The sequence below is a fragment of the Gopherus flavomarginatus genome, chromosome 4 (genome assembly GCF_025201925.1).
Source record: "Gopherus flavomarginatus isolate rGopFla2 chromosome 4, rGopFla2.mat.asm, whole genome shotgun sequence".
Taxonomy (NCBI): domain Eukaryota; kingdom Metazoa; phylum Chordata; order Testudines; family Testudinidae; genus Gopherus; species Gopherus flavomarginatus.
In genome coordinates, this window is record NC_066620.1 from 112,699,446 (window position 1) to 112,723,943 (window position 24,498).

The window sequence follows — 24,498 nt, forward strand, 5'->3', positions numbered from 1 at the left end:
GCTCTAAACATTCATAAGGTTCCCAGTCAAGGAAGGAATTTTTCCTTTGTGTGGCTTCACCATGTTACATCCTCTGTCTAGGAATTTCACAATTAAACCACTGCAAATAATAAATTATTCAACCCTGATCCTGAAAACAAAGCTCCAGGGACAATGCTCATGGAAATTAAGAGAGAATGTGTGGATGGGTTCTGCATCCCTAGACTAAATATATATATATATATATATATATATATATATAGTGCCCATCTATAAAAAGGGAAATAAAAACAGCCCAGGAAACTACAGACTAGTTAGTTTAACTTCTGTGCCAGGGAAGATAATGGAGCAAGTAATTAAAGAAATCATCTGCAAACACTTGGAAGGTGGTAAGGTGATAGGGAATAGCCAGCATGGATTTGTAAAGAACAAATCGTGTCAAACTAATCTGATAGCATTCTTTGGTAGGATAACAAGCCTTGTGGATAAGGGAGAAGCGGTGGTGTGATATACCTAGACTTTAGTAAGGCATTTGATACGGTCTCGTATGATATTCTTATAGATAAACTAGGAAAGTACAATTTAGATGGGGCTACTATAAGGTGGGTGCATAACTGGCTGGATAACCGTACTCAGAGAGTAGTTATTAATGGCTCCCAATCCTGCTGGAAAGGTATAACAAGTGGGGTTCCGCAGGGGTCTGTTTTGGGACTGGCTCTGTTCAATATCTTCATCAACGATTTAGATGTTGGCATAGAAAGTACGCTTATTAAGTTTGCAGATGATACCAAACTGGGAGGGATTGCAACTGCTTTGGAGGACAGGGTCAAAATTCAAAATGATCTGGACAAATTGGAGAAATGGTCTGAGGTAAACAAGATGAAGTTCAATAAAGATAAATGCAAAGTGCTCCACTTAGGAAGGAACAATCAGTTTCACACATACAGAATGGGAAGAGACCGTCTAGGAAGGAGTATGGCAGAAAGAGATCTAGGGATCATAGTGGACCACAAGCTTAATATGAGTCAACAGTGTGATACTGTTGCAAAAAAAGCAAACGTGATTCTGGGATGCATTAACAGGTGTGTTGTAAACAAGACATGAGAAGTCATTCTTCCGCTTTCCTCTGTGCTGGTTAGGCCTCAACTGGAGTATTGTGTCCAGTTCTGGGCACCACATTTCAAGAAAGATGTGGAGAAATTGGAGAGGGTCCAGAGAAGAGCAACAAGAATGATTAAAGTATGAAGGAAAGCTGAAGGAATTGGGTTTGTTTAGTTTGGAAAAGAGAAGACTGAGAGGGGACATGATAGCAGTTTTCAGGTATCTAAAAGGGTGTCATCAGGAGGAGGGAGAAAACTTGTTCACCTTAGCCTCCAATGATAGAACAAGAAGCAATGGGCTTAAACTGCAGCAAGGGAGATTTAGGTTGGACATTAGGAAAAAGTTCCTAACAGTCAGGGTGGTTAAACACTGGAATAGATTGCCTAGGGAAGTTGTGGAATCTCCATCTCTGGAGATATTCAAGAGTAGGTTAGATAAATGTCTATTAGGGATGGTCTAGACAATATTTGGTCCTGCCATGAGGGCAGGGGACTGGACTCGATGACCCCTCGAGGTCCCTTCCAGTCCTAGAGTCTATGAGTCTATAAAATCAAGGTTCAGGCAATGTGCACCTACTGTTTGGCATGGGAGAGTAGCGGAAGTGTCCTCCTGCTTACCTCTTATATGGCTATGGCGATGTGGATCTGCACAGTTCATGGACTTACTCACTGTGTTATCAGCATATCCTGCCTCTAGTCAGTCAGTTGCAAAGAATCACCACAGAGATCTCTGCATTGCATTGGACGTGCAGTCTTTGTGTGTGTTCCCCATTACAGGTGCTCTTGCCTCCCTAACACACTCATTTCTCTGCTCCCTGCATCAGAACTCAGTGCAGGAAACAATCTTGTCCTTTATAAACAATATGCTGGTCCAATATTGAATTGGAAGATCCTGTAATTCCAAGCTGCCTACATTCTGAGCATGGCATGGAAACTAAAAGTGACAAACTGGTGGGCATGGGAACTCAATAGAACATTCTTTGTCAAGGGGTTTAACAGAGTACATATTCCACCATTGTGCCACTTAGCCCTTCTTTTTTCATTTTATGCCAACCAAAACAGGACCTCTTTTGTCTTTAGTAACATGAGGCTTGTGTCCAAACCCACAGAGAGAAGATAAACATCAAAACAGCTTCTCCAACAGGATGTGTTTAATTGTCTCTAGACAAAGGAAACACAAAAAAAAAGGACTAAAAACTCTGATACCTCTATTTGCATTTTAAAACCCTCCCTCTCCCCTAAGAGATTCCATTTACTGTACTGATCGCTGTTAATTACTAATTTAAATAAGCATACATCAAATATTATATTACATATTATAGTCTGGCAGAATGTGTCCAAAGACAACAACTTCTTTATTCTGACTATTTGGACCTGTATATCAGATAAGGCAAAAAAACTCTTGCTTTCCCCTTATGCTGATCTTTTAGAAGACTTTAAATGGGTGAAATGTCTAAAATACAGAATGCCAAAAAATGCATATATCTATATCTATATAAATATACACACCAAGCTTAACATTTTGGGGCAGACCTATGAAAAAGTGTTTTGCGCTTTTCCCCAAATGTAACAGAAATGATAAAGGCTGAAATATTCACAATTAAAGAGTTACTACTGCACATGTCCCCGGTCTAAATTCCCATTCAGATTGAAGCCTATTATCTGCATGTGGTCTGTACTAACAGATAATAGCATCATAGAAATGTAAGGCTGAAAGGGACCTTGAGATGTCATCGAGTACAGCCCCGGGTGCACCTAGAGCATTCCTGACAGGTATCTGTCTAGCCTGTTCTTAAAACATCCAATGATAGGAATTTCACAACCTCTCTTGAAAGCCCATTCCAGAACTTAACTATCCTTATAGCTAGAAAGTATTTCCTAATCTCTAACCTAAATTTCTTTGGCTGCAAATCAAATGTGGTTTGTTGTTTAAATACATAAAATCCCATTGTCATAATCAACTTCCCTTTGCTAGGAAGAGTACAGTCTATAAAATGCATAATTTACAGTGAAGTGCAAAATCTTAGTATAAGACTTTGAGACCCTTCTTGTCGAGTAATGCTCAATTTTGGGATGTTAGGCCCACAGAAAACAGAGAGAAGAAGAAGAGGGTATGCTGATGGATAAAGCTGGCTTTATAATATTTGTGTGTATAGCTCATGCATGGAGCACAGTATGCCCTTAGGCCAACAATACTGCTTCAACAAAGAGATCAATTACTTTATAGCTTATGTATTCTTTGAAAGTTACTGAAACATTCATTGTATCATGCACTGTAACAGTGATTCTGTGCTGAAAGAAGTCTTGTGGGAACTCCCCACAGTGTCAAGAGGATAATTATTATTTAGTATGAAAGTAAACAAGAGTGTTTTGAGCATTAATTATTTAATCCTAGGGATCCTCATTATCTCCAAAACTGTTCACACATTGAATTGCATAATATCAGATAATATTTTAGAATAACAACTATTTTATGTCTGAAAAATGGTCTATATCTGAATTACATTGTTGGATCTGATTTTGTTTCAAATGTTCAGGTCTTTTGGGTAACGTAAGACTTACTGGTATCAGTGAAGAAACGGCAAGTGCCATGATGTAGCAGAGCCTGTATGGTAGGGGTGTTCCTCTGCCATTAGTAATAAGAAAAAGGGGCTCCCAATACATTGATGCTACAGGACAAATAATTATACTGGAATTTAGAAAACAGCAGCTGAGTAGAGGAATGCAAAGGTATTTATAGCAGCGCCAGTGAGACTTTTCAGGCTACGGGCTTGATTCTGCCATCATTGAAGAGGATAACAAAACTTACACAATGGCTTCAGAGGTGCAGGATCAGGCCTTAATACTTAATACTAATTTCCTAGATGTGTGTAACAAAAATAACTATTAAACAAAATCATTAAATTTAATGGTGATCCAACGATGCTTCCTGACTGTAAGTTATAAGTACATATGGGATCCAGAACATGATTATTATCAACTGAACAATGTTCACCCTCAAGTTGTTACAGAAAAATGTGTTCTCTTTCTGGTAACCTTACATTTCATTTGGCTACTATTAGTCCCTCTACTTTGACTACTGCCCTTAAAACGCCCGAGGCCAGATCCTCAGCTGGTGTATATTGGTTCCACTAAAATCAGTGAAGCTATGACAGTTTATGCCAGGGGAGGATCTGGCCTGATTCATATGTCCAAAACAAACATGATTGCTTTAATATTTGACCATCCCCTTCCCCATTACCTCATTTATGTTCAACCCTCTCAGTATATCCCCTTGTTCTTTAAGAGAGGCATATTTTCTCTTACATGCAAAGTCTTTTTAAACTGTCATTCCGCCTAACCACAGATATCAAAAACGGAGTGAGGAGGGGTCACAAGCAAAGGTGGCTATATTTGTTAAGCAATTCTGTACGTGGAGTTCACTATAGCCAGTCAGAGTGCAAGATTTGTATAATCATCATAGTTAAGAAAAGTCCTGTGTTCTGATTGGCTGATGGCTATTAGCCATTCAGAATACAGGGAGTTGTGTGCTGTACGTTGTATTGTATAAAGAATTTATCTACTCAAAAGGTACAAAACATATGTCAAGTATTAGACAAAGAAATTTGGGGGATGGGGTTTCTTGGATAGATTTTTGAAAGTTTCAGATCCTTTATAATTTTCCTAAAAGATTTTTTTTATTTTTGAGCTGTAAGTCTGAACTTTTAAGAACTGTTTTTTACCGATTACAGTTAGATATACAGCAGTGCTCATTCAAGAAAACCTCTTGTTCAATCCAGCAGTCCTTATTCAAGAAACCTCTTGACTCAAAACCTAATTAACTCAAAACAAGAAACAAACTTAAAATTAGCTTTTATGAGCTTTTTAAAAATTGAGTTACCTTTATTATTTTATAGTATATTTTACATTAATCAATTTTATTTTGTGCGCACTTCCAGATTCCAGCATTACCTATCCATTCTGTACAGTGACATATTTGGCATAAATAATTTCCTCTTCACTATTTTTTCTCACACACACTATTTTGAAATCAATAATATTATATTAAATTATAATATATAATTGTGAGGAAGCCAATGGCTGTTTGTAAGCCTATGTGAAATGATTCTGGGGTTCTCAGTACATTTTCTGTGGACTGGTATTCACATTACACAGGTCCTGATCCAATACCTATTGAAGCCAATCGAAAAACTACCATTGACTTCAAAGGGTTTTGGATCAGGCCTAAACCACCATTACCCTTATCAGTTGCTTAAGCAAATAGATCAATGATTGGAAGAGACAGAAAAATGAAGTCACCTTTGCACCCCTACGTTTGGCCCTTCCAGTTTAGGGTAGAAATACATAGGACTAGTGCGTATTGCTCTTGCCATGCTGTGTCTCATAGAATATCAGCAGTGGAAAGGACCTCAGGAGATCATCTAGTCCAACCTGTTGTTCAAAGCAGGACCAATCCCCAACTAAATCAAGATAGTGATGAATAGTTTACTACCTGACCAGGGACTTGAAGCCTGAACCCTCAGATAAAAAGTCTGATACTCTACCAACTGAGCTAACCAGGCTCCTTAGAGCTAGAGAAGATCAGCCTTTAGGGCTGGCAATTTGGCAACTCCCCTGAGTGTTACAGGCCTCATGTAAAACCACTGAAGTAGACTGAAATACTCTCACTGATTTCAACGGGCTTTGGATTAGACCTTAAAACCACACACCCAATTATTTTTTTTAAAAAGGGGTTAAAATAACCACCTTGTTTTAAAATATAGTTGGACTATTAAATGAACGTTGTTATAAAGTATTACAATGAAATTGTTGGTATTACTTCTCCCATGTGTGTTGGTGAGTTCAATACTGTAACTTCCCCTCCCCTCATCTTACTTGAGCCTGGTTCTGAGAGAGCAGTCTTGCAGAGAAATTTGGCTGTGCTGGTAGCCACAGCAACAGGTTTGCCCATCATCACAGCAACCATTTAGTAGTCCCCATCCACTCCCTTCTGTCAATAGACTCTAGCTCCCTGCCTGTATCTTCTTGTGGGGAGGTCTGGCTGGTTGCTAACCCCACTAGTGTTTTCGTGGGCCTACTGTCCCAGCAGTGTCTATTGGGGGTAAATGATAGGCTCTTCTCTGAGGATTTCAAACTGCATTTGATCCCTTTTCCTGAAAATCCTGAAAATCACCACTTCTCTAACCTCCAGCCCCTGAATCTCCTCATCTCTCCCTCCCCTAGTCTAATTATACTAATTTTCTGTCTCCCTGACTTTTCCACTCTTCTCCTTTTTCCATCCCTGAAGTTCCATCTTGGGCTTGCAAAATCCCCTTATCCACCCAACATGTGCACTCCTTTCCTCCCCCTGCTTCTCCCTACAACCTATCCACTGTGTAATCTCTGCTCTTTCCTCCTTGAGACCCTTGAAGTGATTTGATACTGACGGTGTGGATCAATCGTTTGTTTCCCCTACTGTTCTCTGTATGATGCTACATTAAGACATACAGAGCAGGGAGTCTATGAGAACTGCAAGGTAGTGCTGGGAAGTGGCCTGGACAGCAGTGTGAGATGACCCCTATGAAAGGAAGGATAGTCCAATGGTTAGGGCCCTAGCCTGAGGCTCAAGAAAACAATTCAATCCCCTGCTCTGCCACAAATGTCTTGTATGACTTTGGGCAAGTCATTCAGGGCCAGATTTTCAAAGACATGTTGGCATATAACTCCCACTGGAGTTTAAATACCTCTAAAAGTCTGAGCCTGTCTCTTCTGGTAGGATTCACAAGTGGGATTTAGACTGAGCATTGCAGGGCCTAATTTTTAGGTGCCCTGCCACCAAATGACATTCACAACCCTGAGTTAGGTGCCCAGGCTCCCTGTACAATGCACGGGCAGAATCTGACACCTAAAAAAGGGATTCATTGCAGCCAGAACACTGAGCAGGTAGTTGCCTAAGTTCATTTGTAGGAAATGCTGAAGAGAGGGGTGAGGTCAAATCCCTGCCCCTCAAAGGGAGTTAAGTACCTTGCTCTACTTGGGATGCACAGCTGTCAACTCTCACCTGGAATTAGGAACTTAAGCCAGGTCAGTCCTTTTTCAAGAGAAACCAAGAAAAAGTACCCCCTCTTATACTCTTTTGCCCACTGGTCAGAGCACTCATATAGGAGGTGAGAAGACCCACGTTCAAATCCTCATACTGCCTGAGCTGGAGAAAGGATTTAAACCCATGCCTCCAGCCTGTAGGGTAAGTATCTTAACCATGAGACTAGGGGGTATTCTGGGAGTGAGGCGTTTTAATAGTCAATGGAGCAAGGTCTTAAACTTGGGTCTCTCACCTCCTGCATGAGTGCCCTTACTGCTGGGCTATAGCGTAAATCCTTCTCTTGCCCAATGACCATGTAAGTGTTTTATACAATGTAGAACAGCTTCAACAGAAGATATACCCACCCCAGGACACCTTATAGCCCACTTGGAAGGTGAGAGACCAGGATTCAACCCCCTGTCCCACATTAGGCATAGTGGGGATTTGAACTGAGGTCTTAAGCATTCTGGGGGAGTGCACTAACCACTGGCTACAGCAGTGGGAAAGTAGGTACTACCCCAATCTCCTCAACCCACTATGGTTTGCCTGGGCACTGATGCAGTAGATGTGCTCTAAAGTGGCCTCTGAGTGCAACTACTGGAACAGGCCTCACAGTTAAGATAGGCAGGGGAACATCTATTTTGTGAATCCTGCTGGGGATTAAGTGTGAGTAAGACATCGAGCTGCTCAGTGGTGTCAGGACTGAGGTGGCTGCACACATGCCCACTGGCAGAAATTTAGGAGGCTAGGGGACTTTAAGAGTGGAAACTTAGATGCCTATAGGGTTAGATGGCAGCTGACAGGGGGATTTGAGTTCTTGTGAATGCTAGCCTCTGTGGCTCAGTTCTCTATCTGTACGATGGGGACAACAGCACTTCCCTACTTCACAGGGCTGTTCTGAGGATAAATGCTTAAAAATTAAGGGGTCCAGTTACTACAGCAATGGGGCCATATAAGTACCTTAGACATAGAGAAATGTTGACAAGATAGACCGGCAAGAGTCCTCAGAGACTGCAGGCAACTAAACAGCATTTATGACACAATGTGGAAAATCTGTACTATTCTGGCTAAACTGGAACTGTTATCAAGTGAACAAGGAAGCTTCATCATGAAAAATGTGATATATGGTGATTTGGAGAGCCATGCAGACGTAAGTGTCAAAATACTGCTAGACTGTATGTTAAGTACAGGGATTAGGACTATTGGCCTCATACCCTTTACACAGATACTGCTCTCCATTCACATCAGCGACTGCCATCAACAGGAATTGCACATACAGATTTATGGCTTTTAGTTCAAATATGAATACTGATGGGGGAAATTCAACCCTCACTATAAAGAGTCTGCTGCTATTTTCAATTATGGTATCAGTGGCTAATTCCTTTTGCACACGTCTGACACTAAAAGGATTGAAATACTTAAGCAGGCTATGGAAAAGGTCAGAAAGGAAAGTAATATGCAGAAATCTATACTTTTTAAAAAGAGCAAAACTTGCCTTTTCAAGATCTTTTTTGTATTTTGTCTTTAGTTGTGCCTTTTTTATGAAATGGCTTTAACCTTCTTATTGTGGTAAGGAAGATTGGGCAAAGGAGTGTAGGTCCTGGAAAGGGCATCAATAAAGTTTGTGAATCACTTAGATCAGGGGTCCCCAACACAGTGCCCGTGGGTGCCATGGCACCCACCGGGGCGTCTAAGTGCGCCCATGTACTGGCTGGTGGACGACCATCCGCCAAAATGCCATTGAAATTTGGCGGCATTTCGGCGGTGATGCCTCTGAATGACACTGCTTGCCGCCGACAAACAGCTTCATCCAGAGGCGTCGCTGCCAAAATGCCGCCAAATTTCGGCAGCATTTTGGCAGATGCTCGTCTGTCGCCACAGTCCTCCGTGGCTCGTCTTCTGGCACCCGCCAGACGAAAAAGGTTGGCAACCACTGACTTAGATACTATGGTAATAAGGGTAATATAAATACCAAACACAAGTAGATATGACATTTTCAAGAACAATATCTATTTTTCCACTTTAATTCAATTGATTTTTATTTTAATACCCTTGTTCAAAAAGAAATACTCTTGGGCCTGCTGGGTTGTGTTGTGTATGGAGATATGTAACTCTGAGAGGTTGCTGGAACACAGTCTGTCTGCAGGTGTATGGAAATTCTACTCTAGTCTATTATGTTTTTCAAAGGCCGACACTGACATTTTTGCTAAAAGGTGATAATAAACTCGCAAGATATGGTTTGGTTATTGGTGTGTTTTGTGTTATTTTTTTAAGTGAATCCTCGGTGTACAAATAAATTTCAGTCTGCTTGTTTCACACTGAAATATTTCTTCAGCTTTAGAAGGAGGGAGCAATTTTCCCCTGTTCTTGTTCTCCAGGAAATAGCCAGGGACTTCCACCATAATGTACACAGGGCTAAATTATTCCATCCATTATATCTATTTAACTCTGTTGATATTAGGCAGTTAACAGGGGCATAACTGAGGGCAGATTTTTCTAACATAAGTTGCTAGTGTTGACAGTTGCTGCTGCCAGGAGCCGGGTCCTATTATTGAAGCGCTGGGCAGACTTTATTAGGAGATTCTGCCTTCCGCTTGTTAACTGTCTGCCACCTACAGGTTGGGGAAGGTCAGCTAGAGATTTTTCCAGAAGAGATGAATTCCTCTTGCTAAAATAGTCTGGTGCTGGAGTTAAAGTTAGAGTCAAACACAAGCCTAATGGCTAGCCCATGAAAAGTGCTTATGTGCTTTTCCCCCCAAGTGTTATAAATTCAGCCAAACTGGAATAATGAGTTTTTCCTCATTTTCTGTAGACTTAGTCCTTGCAGACATAGTCTGAGGAATACTTACTTGTAATAACAGCAGTTTCCTCATGAATAGCCACTTAGAATTCATCCAAGAAAAGAGCAGCCCCAAAAGGAAGAAAACTTTCCATAGCAAACTACTAAACATAAAACTGTTGCTTTAGGGCCACACACTCCCTCCCTTCATTCCACCACAGAGGGGTGCCTGGCTCCTCAAAAGAAGAGTGTTGTTTCAGTGGCTTGCTTCTCCTATTTATTACCTGTGGATACCCGTGTCCAAAAATCAGTATTTGGCCCTATATGAAATGAATTTCATGGATTCACCTATGTCCTCAGTGGCTCTTTGCCCACAGCAGAAAAGCCACCACACGTTTGAATACAGTTGGCAGTTTCAGCCCATTATTGAAATAGAAAGTGTTTCACAAGCCAAGACTGGGGTATTGGCAGAACTGCATGTGATAGGCTTTTACTTACATAAGCATCACACACACATGGATTTTTCCCCCTTTAAAATGTATGAATTATTGAGATGTTTGAATCCTTTGGGTCCATATAAATAGTTTTTCCATCCTTAAAGGAAAAATAAACATTAAAAATAGTTAAGCAAATATGTCCACTTTGATTTGAAGTGGAGTGGAAAGTAGAAAGATGCAGCTAATCAAATACTTCTACATGGGTCAAAGGTTGCAAAGCATCCTGCAGGCCTTATTGGTATTTTTCTTTAAAGCCTTAGGGGCCAGATTCTGTATTCCTTGTGTACCCAAAATTCTCACTGAATTCAATGGGAGTGCATAAGGAATGTGGGATAAGGCCTTGAATAGCTAACCATATAGTCCATTTAGACTCTGATCTTGCAAAGGCTTACACATGAGCTTAACTTTATGCCCCATGAGCAGTCCAGCTATATACACAGTGTGCATAAGTGTTTGCAAGATTTGGCCTTATTGTGTTTTAAAAACAAAAAACAAACAAAACTTTCCATGGCTACCTAGGACTTCATGGTTGCCACAGTGCTGCACACCATGATTACTCAGGACTTCACAGAGTTAGATAATCAGTTAGGACCCAAATCCATCTACTCCAAAAGCATAGATCTCTATGTTGTTAGTAATACGGGGCGTATGACACAGGTAAGCAGTTTTGATTGCATCTACCAGACAGCACTAGTGTGAACTTTTCTTTTTCTTTCTCTCTTGTACACATGCGCACAAATACTTTCTCTTTATCCAGTTCTTAGCAGTATGTTCAGAACTAATGTAAAAATATATCCCACACTTTCCCCCCATTTTTATACAGTAACAGAATGGAGATGGCATTTTTACTGATACTGTACTTTATACCAGTAGACCCAGTCTGATTGTGTCAATTAGGTCACAGGGAAGGTAGCTGCCCTTCAGTTGTATGGTAAAGCAGACTTCCAAAATATTTCTAAAAAGATATCACAAGTATGTTAGTGAAAACACTTGTGTAGCAAATAGACTTAACTCCAAACTCTTCCAGTCTCTTCCTCCTAAATGCTTTCAAACTGTAGCTGCATTCCCTGTGAACTAACCTATATTATCCTACTAACAAAAATGAAGTGTATTATTCATCCTTCTTTTTATAAAATTTAAGGCCCTTTAAAAAATCCCTGATCATGATATATGCTTCCATATTTGTAACTAAATGTAACAATTAGAATAGCTTTCATGCTGTATTGCAGATTTCCTTTAAAAACTGCTTTGTGAGCATGCTCTCCATTTGTTCCCCATCGTGTTAAAGGAAGCGAAGGGTAAAGCTCACTTTATTTCAGCCCTGGCAGGATAGTCATAAGAACTTAGAGCTCAATCCTGCAGTCCTTACTCAAGGAAATGACCCATTTATTTCATATTTTCTCTGAGAAAAGACTGCTTTTAGGTATTTTTCCCCCTTATGTAAATATTATGGTATGATTTTTCTTTGTAATAATAATGTTGTTAATTTATTTTTCAGATATAGCATTGGAAATCAAAAAAGCAAATATACCAGACAACTACAGAACACATTGACACATAGCAGTATATTTCTTTTTTGTTTCCAGATAATATAGTTTTGCAATTTCAGCATTTTACAAATAATGGGCAAGATCCTCAGTAAATCAACATAATTTCAATGGATCAAGTCATGCTGACTGACATCAGCTAAACACCTGGTCCCATATTTAGGTACTTGTGTATGCACTATATAATTTTTAAGTGTATGAATGCATTTTATAAAAAAATTTCTAAACATATAGAGGTGCCACTTTATACTACAGGTACCAGGCTTGCAAAAATTCACATTTTCAATCAATGCTGTTAAAAAGCATATTTGATTTTAGGTTCAGACCTTGTACAACAGGTTTCATTTTTTCAGGAGGTATCTGTGTATGTCACAGTTCATAACTGAAATGCAGTTATGTTCTAGTCAAACAGGCATTATTTTGGGAACGTTCTATGCTCTGTGTTATGCAGGAGTGTAGACTAGATGATCACAGTGGTCCCTTCTGGCCTTATAATTCATGAATCTACACAGTCATAATTTCAGTTGTGTTGATGGGCACCACCAGAATTATACTCTTTTTTAGTAAGTAAAAAGCTCACAATTGAGAATATACAGGCTACATGTAAAAGAAATTATTTCCTCCTGTCTATATTGTGGAACATTTGCTGCCATACTGGAATGGTTGCTATAGTAGTGAAAGTTCTCGGAAGGTTTAAAATCAACTCATCTATTTTAGATTTTTTTTTTAAAGGAAAAACTAAGGGAAACTCTTGAAATAACATTTTCCTCCCTTCCAACAAACTCTTCAAGTTTTCTTGGAATACGAACACATAATTATGGGACAGATGTTAGTACTCTTATGATGGGTAAATCAATGGGACTACTACAGGAAAAAGGTCTTCTACTCATCATAAGGTTATCAGAATCTGACCCTATAATATTAACATTTGAATGCCAATGCCATGCATCAAAATTATAGTATGAACTGTGTATTCTATACACTTTTGGCAGATTTGGAAATCCTGAGGATGCTTTGATAAGCAAGGGCTTTTCAATCAATATTACAATGAGCTTAATTATCTCTCTTCTGATATGTGGTTTATTAAATTGAAGATCCAATTTCTGCTCTCAGTTAAACCAGTATAAATCCAGAATAATTCTATTGACTTCAAAGGAGTTACTCTGGATATATGGCAGTATAACAAAGCACAATTTAGCCAAAAGTGTGTTAACATTTTTCACACATGTACTTTAGCCTGCTTAGTTACAAACCAGTCAAAAATGTCCCTCCAGTAAAACAGGAATATGAAAGGATCTGCAAATAATTTTCATAACAAGTTGTCAGAAATCAGTTAGTCAACAATACAATACAAATGAAACAGAAGAAACATGTGTAAACCAGCTGATTATAATGAATTTGGTATATAAGAGCATCCCGTTGTAATTCATACCAGTTTCGCCCCAGCGAATTATACTTTATAGGCTGAATTCAGCCTAATTTAGAAGAGAAGCACCAAATGAAACAGTATATACTTCCATACAACAAAACTCATATCAAAAAAGGAAGGACTCTTACCTAGCATGCAAACGCATTTGGCATTCTGATCGGGACTATCAAATGAGATTTCTCCACACCTCTGAAAGAAAAAGAGGGACATATTTAATGTGAGACCCCTGTGGCAGTGTTTCTAAAACTTGTATATCTGTGTTCTCTTCTGCCTTTCTTCCCTAGGTATGGTCAGAAGGCTTTCTGGTAGCCCAAATTTTAGGATGCGAAAACAACAATCCGCTTATATTGAATAAGGATGGGTAATTCATACATCTCATTCTCTTGCTGTAAGCACAGTCTTAACTGCCTATTTGCAGGGAGGACCGACAGCGGAACTGTGTAGAAAATGAATCTCTGACTTCTTGGTTAGTTCAAGGTATTTTAATTTCAAGTTTTGGTATGAAAAATAGATGGGACACTTGGTAAAATGGCACTCATGGAGCTCCTGCCTGGAGTCTCATCCTAAAATGCACTAAGCATAAGACTTTGCAGGTCCACTCCCACTCACCAACACTGTCTCAAAGCCAGGAGGATATGGTATGGGATAGTGCAAAAAAAAAAAAAAAAAAAAAACCCAGTGTCAAAAAGCAATGTCTTCCCTGCTGTGTATAAAGAGGTAAGGGAGAAAATGGCTTAGCACCTCATTTCTTGGGAAGACATGAGTCAGGTGAGAAAACTTCAATTGCCTTGGATAAATATTGATGCTTTTCTGCATCTCTGAATTTAACCCATTGTATAGTGTACTTAAAATTGATTAATGGACAGGGGAACTCTAGCTACAAAAGAATTTGTCAGATCTTGTCAAAGCCTCTTTAAAAAGAATAAATTGGGGGATAGAACATAAGATGGATAATTTTAAACAAGAGGTAGAAACAGTTTCTAAAGGAACCACAAGGTACCTGCTCGCAAATAATAATACAGTAGTTTTTTAGTTGTGTTGAACATAAGCTCTAAACAAAGGAACATCTCTAATAAGTAGTTTGTTACCATACATTAAATTGTTTATATTCTGAGAAACCAAGAGTACTTTTATATCTCTAAGACTGTAATATCTGTGGGTAAAGAATGTGTTTGTAAAGCAGAATTAAATTACAGCACTATGTATGTGAGTTTTATTATTAATGAATAATCTACATAGGTACATAGTTTTCTTGGCACATGTTGCATGTAATATGGTTTATATTTGTAAGGATTCTGTTCAGACTTTCACTCACTCTCTTATTTAGGAGGAAATTGGTTTTCATATTCATGAGAGCATAATTTACAGAGGTTAATGTGAAAAAAAGACAAATTTTTGTCGGATGACTTCAGGGCTGTTAATGGGCCACTTTACCTTGAAGGGTCCATTAGGATATATACTAACTACTATAAATGTACCTCAGCGTAACTACGTTGCTCAGGGGGTGTGAAAAATCCACACCCCAAGCAAGTATACCTCTTGTGGCGGTGGATTAACTATGCCAACTGGAGAAGCTCTCCCGTCAGCATAGTAGGGTCTGCACTGAGCACTACAGCAGTGAAGCTGAAGTGTTTTAAGTGTAGATCTGTCCTGAATACCTTTCCCAGACCTGAAGAAGAGCTCTGTGTAGCTCGAAAGCTTGTCTCTCTCACCACCAGAAGTTGGTCCAATAAAAGATATTACTTCACCCACCTTGTCTCTCTAAATTTTCAAGTAGTGATTTAAAGCAAAGTAAATTTTCTTACATATTTTTATGTAAATAAAGATAGTTTCTGTCCTCCCTTACCCTAATAGTTATATATTATCTATAATATGCCTTACAAAGTTTATAATAATTTATCAATAATAGAGTTATAAAAATAATTAATCCTCATGACAACTCTGTTAAAAATGTGAGGATTATTACCCCTATTTTTCATATCAGAAAACCAAATCATAAGATTTATGCAATTTACATAAGGCCATAATGGAAATGAGTATCAGAATCAGGAATGCCTGGTCTTGTTGCAATATGCTCTCTGGTCCATTGCATGGTTAACCATGTCATTTTAAATTTAAACTGGTAAAAGTTTATAATGCTGCGAATACACTGGTGCATCTTATGGGTTTGATTCAAATCAGTGGAAAGATTCCCATCAATGTCAATGGTGATTGGACTGGGCCCTTACAAATAAATAGGTCTCATTCCATATCACTCAGCTCCAAGTCTGTGCCCATAGTCTTAACTATGGGCAAAATTAAGAATTAAACCATAAGCCAGTGTCAAATACCATAGAAGCAATAGTGCACAATGTAACCCTGTTCACCATATTTTGTTATTCTAAATATTTTATACTCTGTAGAGTCAGTGCTCCTGGGAGCAGAGCACAGACTATATAGAAAAGCAAAAGTTCACATTACTGAGCAGTTTTGGCTAGCCTCTCAGAGTATGTCTTCTCCTTCTGCTTTCTTTCCAGTTTAATTTCCTTTAACCTTTTCAGTACCTGTACCATTTTCTCTTGTGTAAATGGAAGTGATTAGTACCTTCCCATCAAAGTACATTTTATTGTTTCACAGTCAGTGACAGTTATAGCAAGAATCCAAAACATCAGGTAAAAAGTAAACAAGGCTTAAGATGATACAGAACAACAGCATCAAACATTTGTGACCCGCCATTTTTACACTCTCTTTCGCTTCCCCCACACCAAAATAAAAAAACAAACATGCAAACAAAAGCCCCACTCCCATACACAACCACTTCATATATCAGTGCATCTAAAGAGAGCAAGCTAATGGCCTATATTTACCCTCCCTAGCAGCCAGCCCTGTTCTCCCGAAAGATTTCAAAAGACAGCACCAGTATTTCAGAGTAAATTATCAGAAAGCTCCCCCACCAGCTCATCCACAGCAGACTCAGAAATTTTCTCTCTGTTCATTATGGAACAAAATAATCTTCCAATTCCTTCTTTTCGCTCCAAGATCAGAATGTTCATTCATACGCAAGCAGTGGCATTGGAACAATTTTTATAGTAGGGGTTACTGAAAACCACTGAATAAAACTGTAAACCCTATATATGATGGAAACCACTTCAAGCCAGGGGCTGCTACTGCACCCCCAGTGGCCCTAGTTCCAGCATCACAGTATGCAGGTAATTTAACGAAGTGCAGCAGAGCTAAACGGAACTGTAATGGGGTGCACTCACCTCTTGCGAGCACCCCTCTGTCTCAGTGCTTGTGCCTGCTCTTTCTCTCTCTCAGTTTGTGATGGGTCTTTGGTGACTCAGACCTCCTGCCAAGTCACACACAGTCTGTCTGTGTGATAAAGCAAAGCAAACCCCTTCTCAGGTATAAATCCAACAGGGGGCCTATTTCAGCACCCTCTGTAAGGTCTTTCGATCTGCAGCCCTATCCTGGGGCTTACTCTTCAATCAGTTCAACATGGCCCATCACAGTACCTGGGTCCAAACTGTCTCTCAGCCCTTTCTGGGTTCCCTCAAATTAGCTCTGCCTGATGTGGGGCCACAACCCCCAGGACTCCTTCCCTGGAGATTTCACATCTCTGGGCCTTTCTGGCCTAGGGTGATTAGATGAGAGGAAGAAAATATCGGGATGCTGGTGGAGCAAAAAACAACAATGGAGTGTGAAATATCGGGAACTTCTGTTGGGATGAGGGACAAACGCCTAAATATTGGGACATCTGGTCACCCTATTCTGGCCCTAGCTCTTCAGCTGGGCCCTTAAAAAAGTTCAGTTCCCTTTCTGGGGCACAAAGTCCAGGCCACGTTCCCAGTGGCTGTTGGGGAGAAGGGACCTGGGTTTGCCTTCTACTTCAGATCCCATCCCAGGGACCCTATAGATAGCAGCCATCCACCACATCCCTTTAAATACATTATGTTGCTGCTATGATTCCCTGGGCTACTTCCCTGTGGTTCCAGCACAATCTTCACCCTTACCTCAGGGCCTTGTACCAGTGGAATCCCAGCAGCCAGCCCAGAGCACTATCCACTCTCCTCCGCTCTAGCAAGGAACTGATCTCACTGTGGCCCTGCAGCTCTTCTTATACTAGCTTGCTGGGCCCTGATCGGCTGCTTCCCATACAGCCGCTCTGGGTAGCTTGGAGGACCTCTCTAATGTCCTCTTCTGGGGTGGGGTGTGGCAGGGCCACAAGGCTTCAGCAGCGGGGCTGAAGGCCTCATCCACCCTGTCACAGGAACATATCCATGTCCCCTAGAATATTCAAGCTCCTCTCATGTCCCATATCTCATTTACATTTTCCACTTGTGACCCACAGGAAGATATGTCCATTCAAATTAGCCCTAATGTAGAGCTGTACCTGTCTTACCACAGTCAATGGAATCACAAAGGGCTGATTTAGGGCTTGGCTACATGGGGAAAGTGATTAGAATAGCTATTCTGGAATAACCTATTCTATAATGGCTATTCTGGAATAGCTTCTTGTGTGGATACTCTGTTCTGGAACAAATATGATTATATTCCAAAATAATTACTCCACTTTGAAAGTGCACTAGTTATTCCCAAATAAAGATTCTTTTATTTTAAAAGAGAGTGTCTACTGTCCATATGGAATACTAATCTGGAATAGTTTATTCTGCATTAGTTATTCTGGTCAATTTTCCCATGTAGACAAATCTGGAGGCCAATTTTGTTTGAAAAAGTCAACTAAATTCTTTATTTACAAAATTTTAAGTTGCTGAGGCAATAATGTTGCTAAATTCATTAGCATTTTCCCTTGGTTAGCCTTTCTAGCTTGAACTTCCTCACATCATTCGATAACCATTATAATCAAACTCTCTTTTCTAACCAATAAGGGACATTAGTACTACATATCTCATATCCGTTGGGAAAACTGCCAAAAGTAATTAATTATTTTCTCATCAATTTTTGCCATGGGGTTACCAAAAGTTGTTTACTAACCTAATGGATATGCTTCTTTTTTTTCTACTGCTAGTGAAGAAATAGCATGTTGTGTATCTTCTACGGAATGAGAAACTTTCTCTCTGAAATCCTTTCTTGTTGACTTGTAGTCCACCTCGTCTGTTATGCATGAAATAGATCATATATATCTATTCAGATTTGCTCTGCACATCAGTTTTTTTAGGTGCATTACTGAAGTTAAAAGCATAAGCTGCAATTAAAAACATAATGAAAGAGGATTAAATAAAAATCTCTGTCCTTAAAAGTTTCTCAACATAAGTAATATCATAATTAGATGGAGTTTGCTTTGGGGTTGGGAAAGACTACTATTGCATATAATTATTACAGGGTGTCCCGCAATAAGATTTTGTATGGAGGTGTAGAGTTATTCTGCTGACTCATTCTAGCAGACTGGGCGAGTCTTATTTGAACTAATTCAAGCAGAGAAGTAGGAGAATAGACAGGATGTCCTGCAGGAGAAGCCTTGAAAATAAGCCAGTCTGGGAGAAAGTTTGGGCAATGGTCTATGTTGAACTGTTTAAAAGTACTGACCTACTCAAGGTAGAGCTGATCAAAAATTGGAATTTCCATCCATGGATTGGACTGCACAGCCAGACTACAACTCCCATGATGATGCACTGTGGTCATGTGACTTATGTTGCACCACCGCCGTTCATCTGGAGGGGAATAGGGGCATGTGGCACCCCACTACAATTCTCATGAGGCACCACGGAAGCGCAAGTGGACACAAATTAATGTTGAACTGACCCAAAATTAAATATTTTGATTCAGTTCAACAACCTAAAATGTCATTTGGGTGAACTTGATCTGAAATGAAGTATTTTGTTTTGATTTTCCTGATGGAAAACTGAAAAAATGTCAGCAAAGTTGAAAATTTTGATTTTGGGGGAAAACTGCTATTTTCCATCCAAAAAACATTCTGACAATTTCCTGACCTGCGCTGACCCCCTTGGAACATTGTTATTTAAGTTATGCTTCTGGAGACAGAGGGTGAAATCTTGACCCCGTTTAACTCCATGAGGGCATGTCTACTCATACAGCTCTGAAGCGGTGCAGCTGCACTGCTGCAGCACATCTGGTGAAGACACTGTGCGGATGGAAGAGAGCTCTCTCCTTGGCATAGTAAAATCACCTCCACAATCAGCAGAAGCTGTCAGCTGGAGAAGCATTCCCGCCTACATTGTGTTGTGCACATGAGCACTTATGTCGATGTAACTTATGTCGCTCAGAGGGGTGGTTTATTCATACCCCTGAATGACATAAATTATGCTGACTTAGACTGTAGTGTAGACATAGCCTGAGAGTATTGCCATTAACTACACTGCAGCCAGGATTTCACAAAAAGACTGTACGCAAATCACAGGAAAGGGATGAGTTTTGGACAGCACCTCAGTCAGGCAACCACATGAGGACTCTTATCTATTCACAAGGATATATGTAAAGTACTGGACAATATCCTTGACTAGTGTAAACTGGTGTAGTTCCATTAAAGTCAGTGGAATTACATCAGTTTACACAAGTTGAAGATCAAGCGATAACCCAGTGAAAACTGTATAGTCTTTGAGAATTTTTGCTTATTTTTTTCTAGCCTTTCAGACACTATTGTTATGTTCCATACATATTGACATAAGCACAATATATATATATTTAGGAGGTGTATCCTCTGTAAGCTAAGCTTACTCAATATTTTCCAAGAATTCATTTGATTTTTCTTGACACTTTACTGAGGTAATACACTCTGCTCCTTGCAAGAGCAGAGGGAAATAGATAATGCAGAACAACATTATTTGGTTAAAAAGCTTAACTTTTTTATTCATTTCCCCATTTCACCGTACTGCATATTTCTCACTCTGACAGATTTATGGATAAAAATGCAGAATTTAATGTATTTAGATGCTGAAATAGACAGAAAGCTTCTGTTCTCCTGTGGAAAACTATGGGGGGGAATGGGACGGTCTCTGACGCAATAAATGCTTCTTTTATTTCTTTTTCTCTTTTACAGTGGTTGTTTCTCATTTAAACTTTCCTGGCATTTTGCAGGCAATAAAAAAAGGGAAAAACCTAAGATTTTCCCCTTTTAAAATGTACAACCCTAATCCTCTCCATTATAGAAATGCTCTAGTTTATTTATATATAAATACTTATACAGGCACTAGCAATTCAACCATCTGTGAGGCTCTGTCAGTGTGGTAAAACAGCTACTTGCATAAAAGGAGGCTAGAACTTTTCATTTGCTTTAAAAACAGCTGGCACTTTGTATAAATGAATTAAAATAAAGGTTATAGTAATTTCAGTAAGGGTCAGAGGTCGTGGTCCTCTGGCATGGGTTCTCTTCAGTTATGTTTCTAAAACTGCCTGAAAATAGGAGGTTGCATGATATTCTTAGGTTTAAGTGATGAGGTAAAAAAGCAAGCAAGACGTGAGTCAACATCAATGCTGAGAAAATATAGGACTATAGGAATTGCCGTACTTGTCAACCCTTTGGTCCAGCTAGTCCTGTATTCTGTTTCTGCCAGTGGCCAGATGCTTCTGAGGACGATGTAAGAAACCCTGAAGATACAGAGTAATCTTCCCGCTGTGAAAGTCTAATCCTAATCCCTAACAAATAAGAGATTGGTTTAAGGCCTGAAGCACAAGGTTTTATATCCCTTTTAATCCCAGTGATTATTTTAACTCTTTCTGTTCTTATCCATATAAATGTCAACAAACCCTATCCAAATTTTGCTAAATTCTTAGCCTCAATGACATCCAGTGGCAGTAAATCCTGCAGTCTAATTATGCATTGTGTGACAAAGTATTTCCTTGTATCAGGAACCAGGTGTGATGGGTTCAGTCAGAGACCCCCTTGGGACTGTCACCTGATGATGGAATGACGGAATTACCTCTGAGCCCATCTTCCCTGCCAGCCTGGGACTCCAGAACCCTGCCTTGTTGAGCCAGACATGATAGCCTGCTGCAACACAGATCCAAGTCTAGTCCATGCTCCCAAAGCTGCAGACTTTAATCAAAAACCGCTCAGCAGGTCACCTCTCTCCAGCACCCAGACACCCAGCTCCCAATGAGATCCAAACCCCAAATAAATCCGTTTTACTCTGTATAAAGTTTATACAGGGTAAACTCATAAATTGTCCGCCCTCTATAATACTGATAGAGAGATATGCACAGCTGTATTAATCACTTACTCTGGGTTTACTAATAAACAACAGTGATTTTATTAAGTGTAAAAAGTAGGATTTAAGTGGTTTCAAGTAATAACAGACAGAACAAAGTAAGTCATCAAGCAAAATAAAGCAAAACCAGGCAAGTCTAAGCCTAATACATTAAGGGTATGGCTGCACTCGAAACTTCAAAGTGCTGCCGCGGGAGCGCTGCCACGGGAGCGCTTTGAAGTGTGAGTGTAGTCCCAGCGCTGCACGTACTCCACATCCTCATGGGGTTTAGCTTGCAGGGCTGGGAGCCGCGCTCCCAGCGCTGCGGCACTGTTTACACTGAGGCTTTACAGCGCTGTATCTTGCAGCGCTCAGGGGGGTGTTTTTTTCACACCCCTGAGTGAGAAAGTTGCAGCGCTGTAAAGCGCCAGTGTAGCCATGGCCTAAGAAACTGTTTACAGGTAAAATCTCACCCTCAGAGATGTTCCAATAAGCTTTTTTCACAGACTAGACTCCTCCCTAGTTTAGGCCCAATCCTTTCTCCTAGTACAGTCCTTGTTAGCTCCAGCTCAGGTGCTAACTAAGGGATTTCTCATGACTGGCCACCCCCTTTGTCCTGTTCCACCCCCTTTTATAGCTTTGGCCCAAGGTGGGAATCTTTTGTTTCTCTGGGTCCCCACTCCTCCTTCTAAATGGAAAAGTACCAGATTTAAGTACCAGATCAGCATCATGTGACACGGTCACATGTCCTGTGAGACCCCCCCCCCTCCAGACTCCATTTGACCTGGACTGGCTTACACAAACACAGGAAGGCTTGCAAATAAATAGAGCCATTTACAACCAATTGTCCTAGTCAATGGGAGCCATCAAGATTCTAAACCACCGTCAATGGCCCACACTTTGCATAATTACAATAGGACCCCAGAGTTATACTTTATATTTCTAGCTTCAGATACAAGAATGATACATAGATACAAATAGGAGGAATATATTCAGTAGGTTGTAATATTTGTTATGATACCTTACAAGAGACCTTTTCCATAAAGCATATTCCAGTCACATCATATTCACACTCATAAGCATATTTCCATAAAACATGTGGAGTGCAACGTCATACCAGGAAACAATCTTGTGGGGTGACCTCACTTTCTGACACCTCCCCAGGCCATGCCTCCACACCACCTACATAGGTGAGCCACCTACAGCCTTCCTATACAGAAGTCACGGACAGAGAAGTCACAGACAAACAGACAGGTCATGGTATCCATGGTATTTCGCCACGAAGACAAACCTACAGCCCTATACATTCGTACGTGGGAATCACTAATGCCTCATGACAGAGGTCATAGGTCAAATCTTAGACATTACTGGAAATTGAGGGCCAGATTCAGCAAGCCATCCCTCTCAGCAAAACCCCCAAGCATACCATTTGCTATTACTAAGGCAAATATTGCAGAATCAAGCGAATTACAATCATACCAAATTTTAGTGTATGGGCTTTCTATTTTCCCTATTTGACATCAGCATGATGCATAGTTATTCAGTCAAACATCAGGTGGCACATTAGCATCTAATTCTTTAATGATGTAGCATCTTCTGGAGCTCAGTTGCTATAGAGCAGCAGGGCTATGCCTGGGCAAATTTTGTTTGAGATTATGTTTCCTTTTCCAAGCTTCCCTTGTGAAAGGGCAGGTTTCACTCTGATCCAGGCAGTTAAATGCATTAGTCTAACAACAGTTCAGCATTCTGTCAATCTCCAGCAAAAACCTGGCTCTGCAGTTGGTTCTGGTATTTACCATGCAGCAGACCCTCAGCCAGTCAAAATAGGAGACACGACCAAATGAGTAATTACACTAAATTGACCAAAAATTCCCAAGAAACCATTGTTGCCAGAAGTCAGCAACTACTCTGTGGGCTAACTATCCTGAGGTGAACCTTAAGGCAGTTCATTCCCTCACAAACCTGTGATTTACTATGGTTAGGAGTTGTTTGAAATGGATTAATGTTGTTGGAAAATGGACATAGCAGCTTAACAGCTTTGTTTTCTTCTTCAGTCAAGGAAAAAATGTTAGTTTAACAGTGTGTGTGACTTCATTATACAGGTGCCAGCAGGATTGACACCATTGAGGATCTGTCACCAATTCAGTATAAATCCCCTATTTTTAGATGTTTATAGGTCAGGCGCTATGAGGTGAAACGTGGACTACAAAAGTCTCAGCCATTTTTATTTTTAATAAAATAATCAGTCACAGTGGGCTGTGCATTAGCAGGCCATTAGGGCACACCTTTTAGGTATGTTGTGATTGCCTGCAGTCATTGAAGAAGCACACCAATAGTCTAGTGTGCTGGCATGAAACCCTAGTGCAGGCTGGAAAGGGATTAATAGTCAGTTATGGCACTGGTGCAATAGATGTACTTAACTAGTTGCTTTTCAACCAGAGGGGCGTGACTGGGAGGTATCAGGTGATAACTAATGGATACCTGGGCCCCAGCAACAGGTGGAACCACAAGGAATAGAAGGACTTCTGTGTGGGAATCTGAGCGCCAGAGAGATTCTTTCTGTGGGGCGCATGCTCAGTGCTGGGGCAGGGAGAGAAGCTCTGTAGTAGCTGAAGGAGGAGACTTAAAATGGAGTGCAGAGAGGGTAGATTTGTTGAGAGGCTCTGATTACTAGTTTGAGCTTTTGTTCCCTTGAAAGGATTAGGTTTAGATGCTTCTCGGGGAGGGCTGAACTGCATTCAGAGGGAGATGACCTCCAAGCAGCACTAGTCACAGATTCCTGCAACATCATGCCCTGACACAAGGGGACACGCTAATGGCAACTGTGTGAACCATGCCACCTAGAAGTGCATACCCCAGCAGTGGTGCACTGATGTTAAAGTATGGTTCAGCTTTAAATTTAATTGTAAAAAATGTAAAATGTCTGTGTTTTATGCAATGTATCCTTCCTCCACAAAAAATA

General features: G+C 40.2%; 1 protein-coding gene across 2 annotated transcripts in view; it reads right to left on the reverse strand.

Moving 5' to 3' along the window:
* Nucleotides 1–24,498, reverse strand: part of PDE7B (phosphodiesterase 7B) — a 708,282-nt gene that overhangs the window by 613,255 nt on the left and 70,529 nt on the right. For both annotated transcript variants that reach the window (XM_050949720.1, XM_050949721.1), the window contains exon 2: nt 13,521–13,581. In XM_050949720.1, coding sequence (XP_050805677.1) covers nt 13,521–13,581 — 61 coding nt within the window. The remainder of the gene's footprint in view (nt 1–13,520; nt 13,582–24,498) is intronic.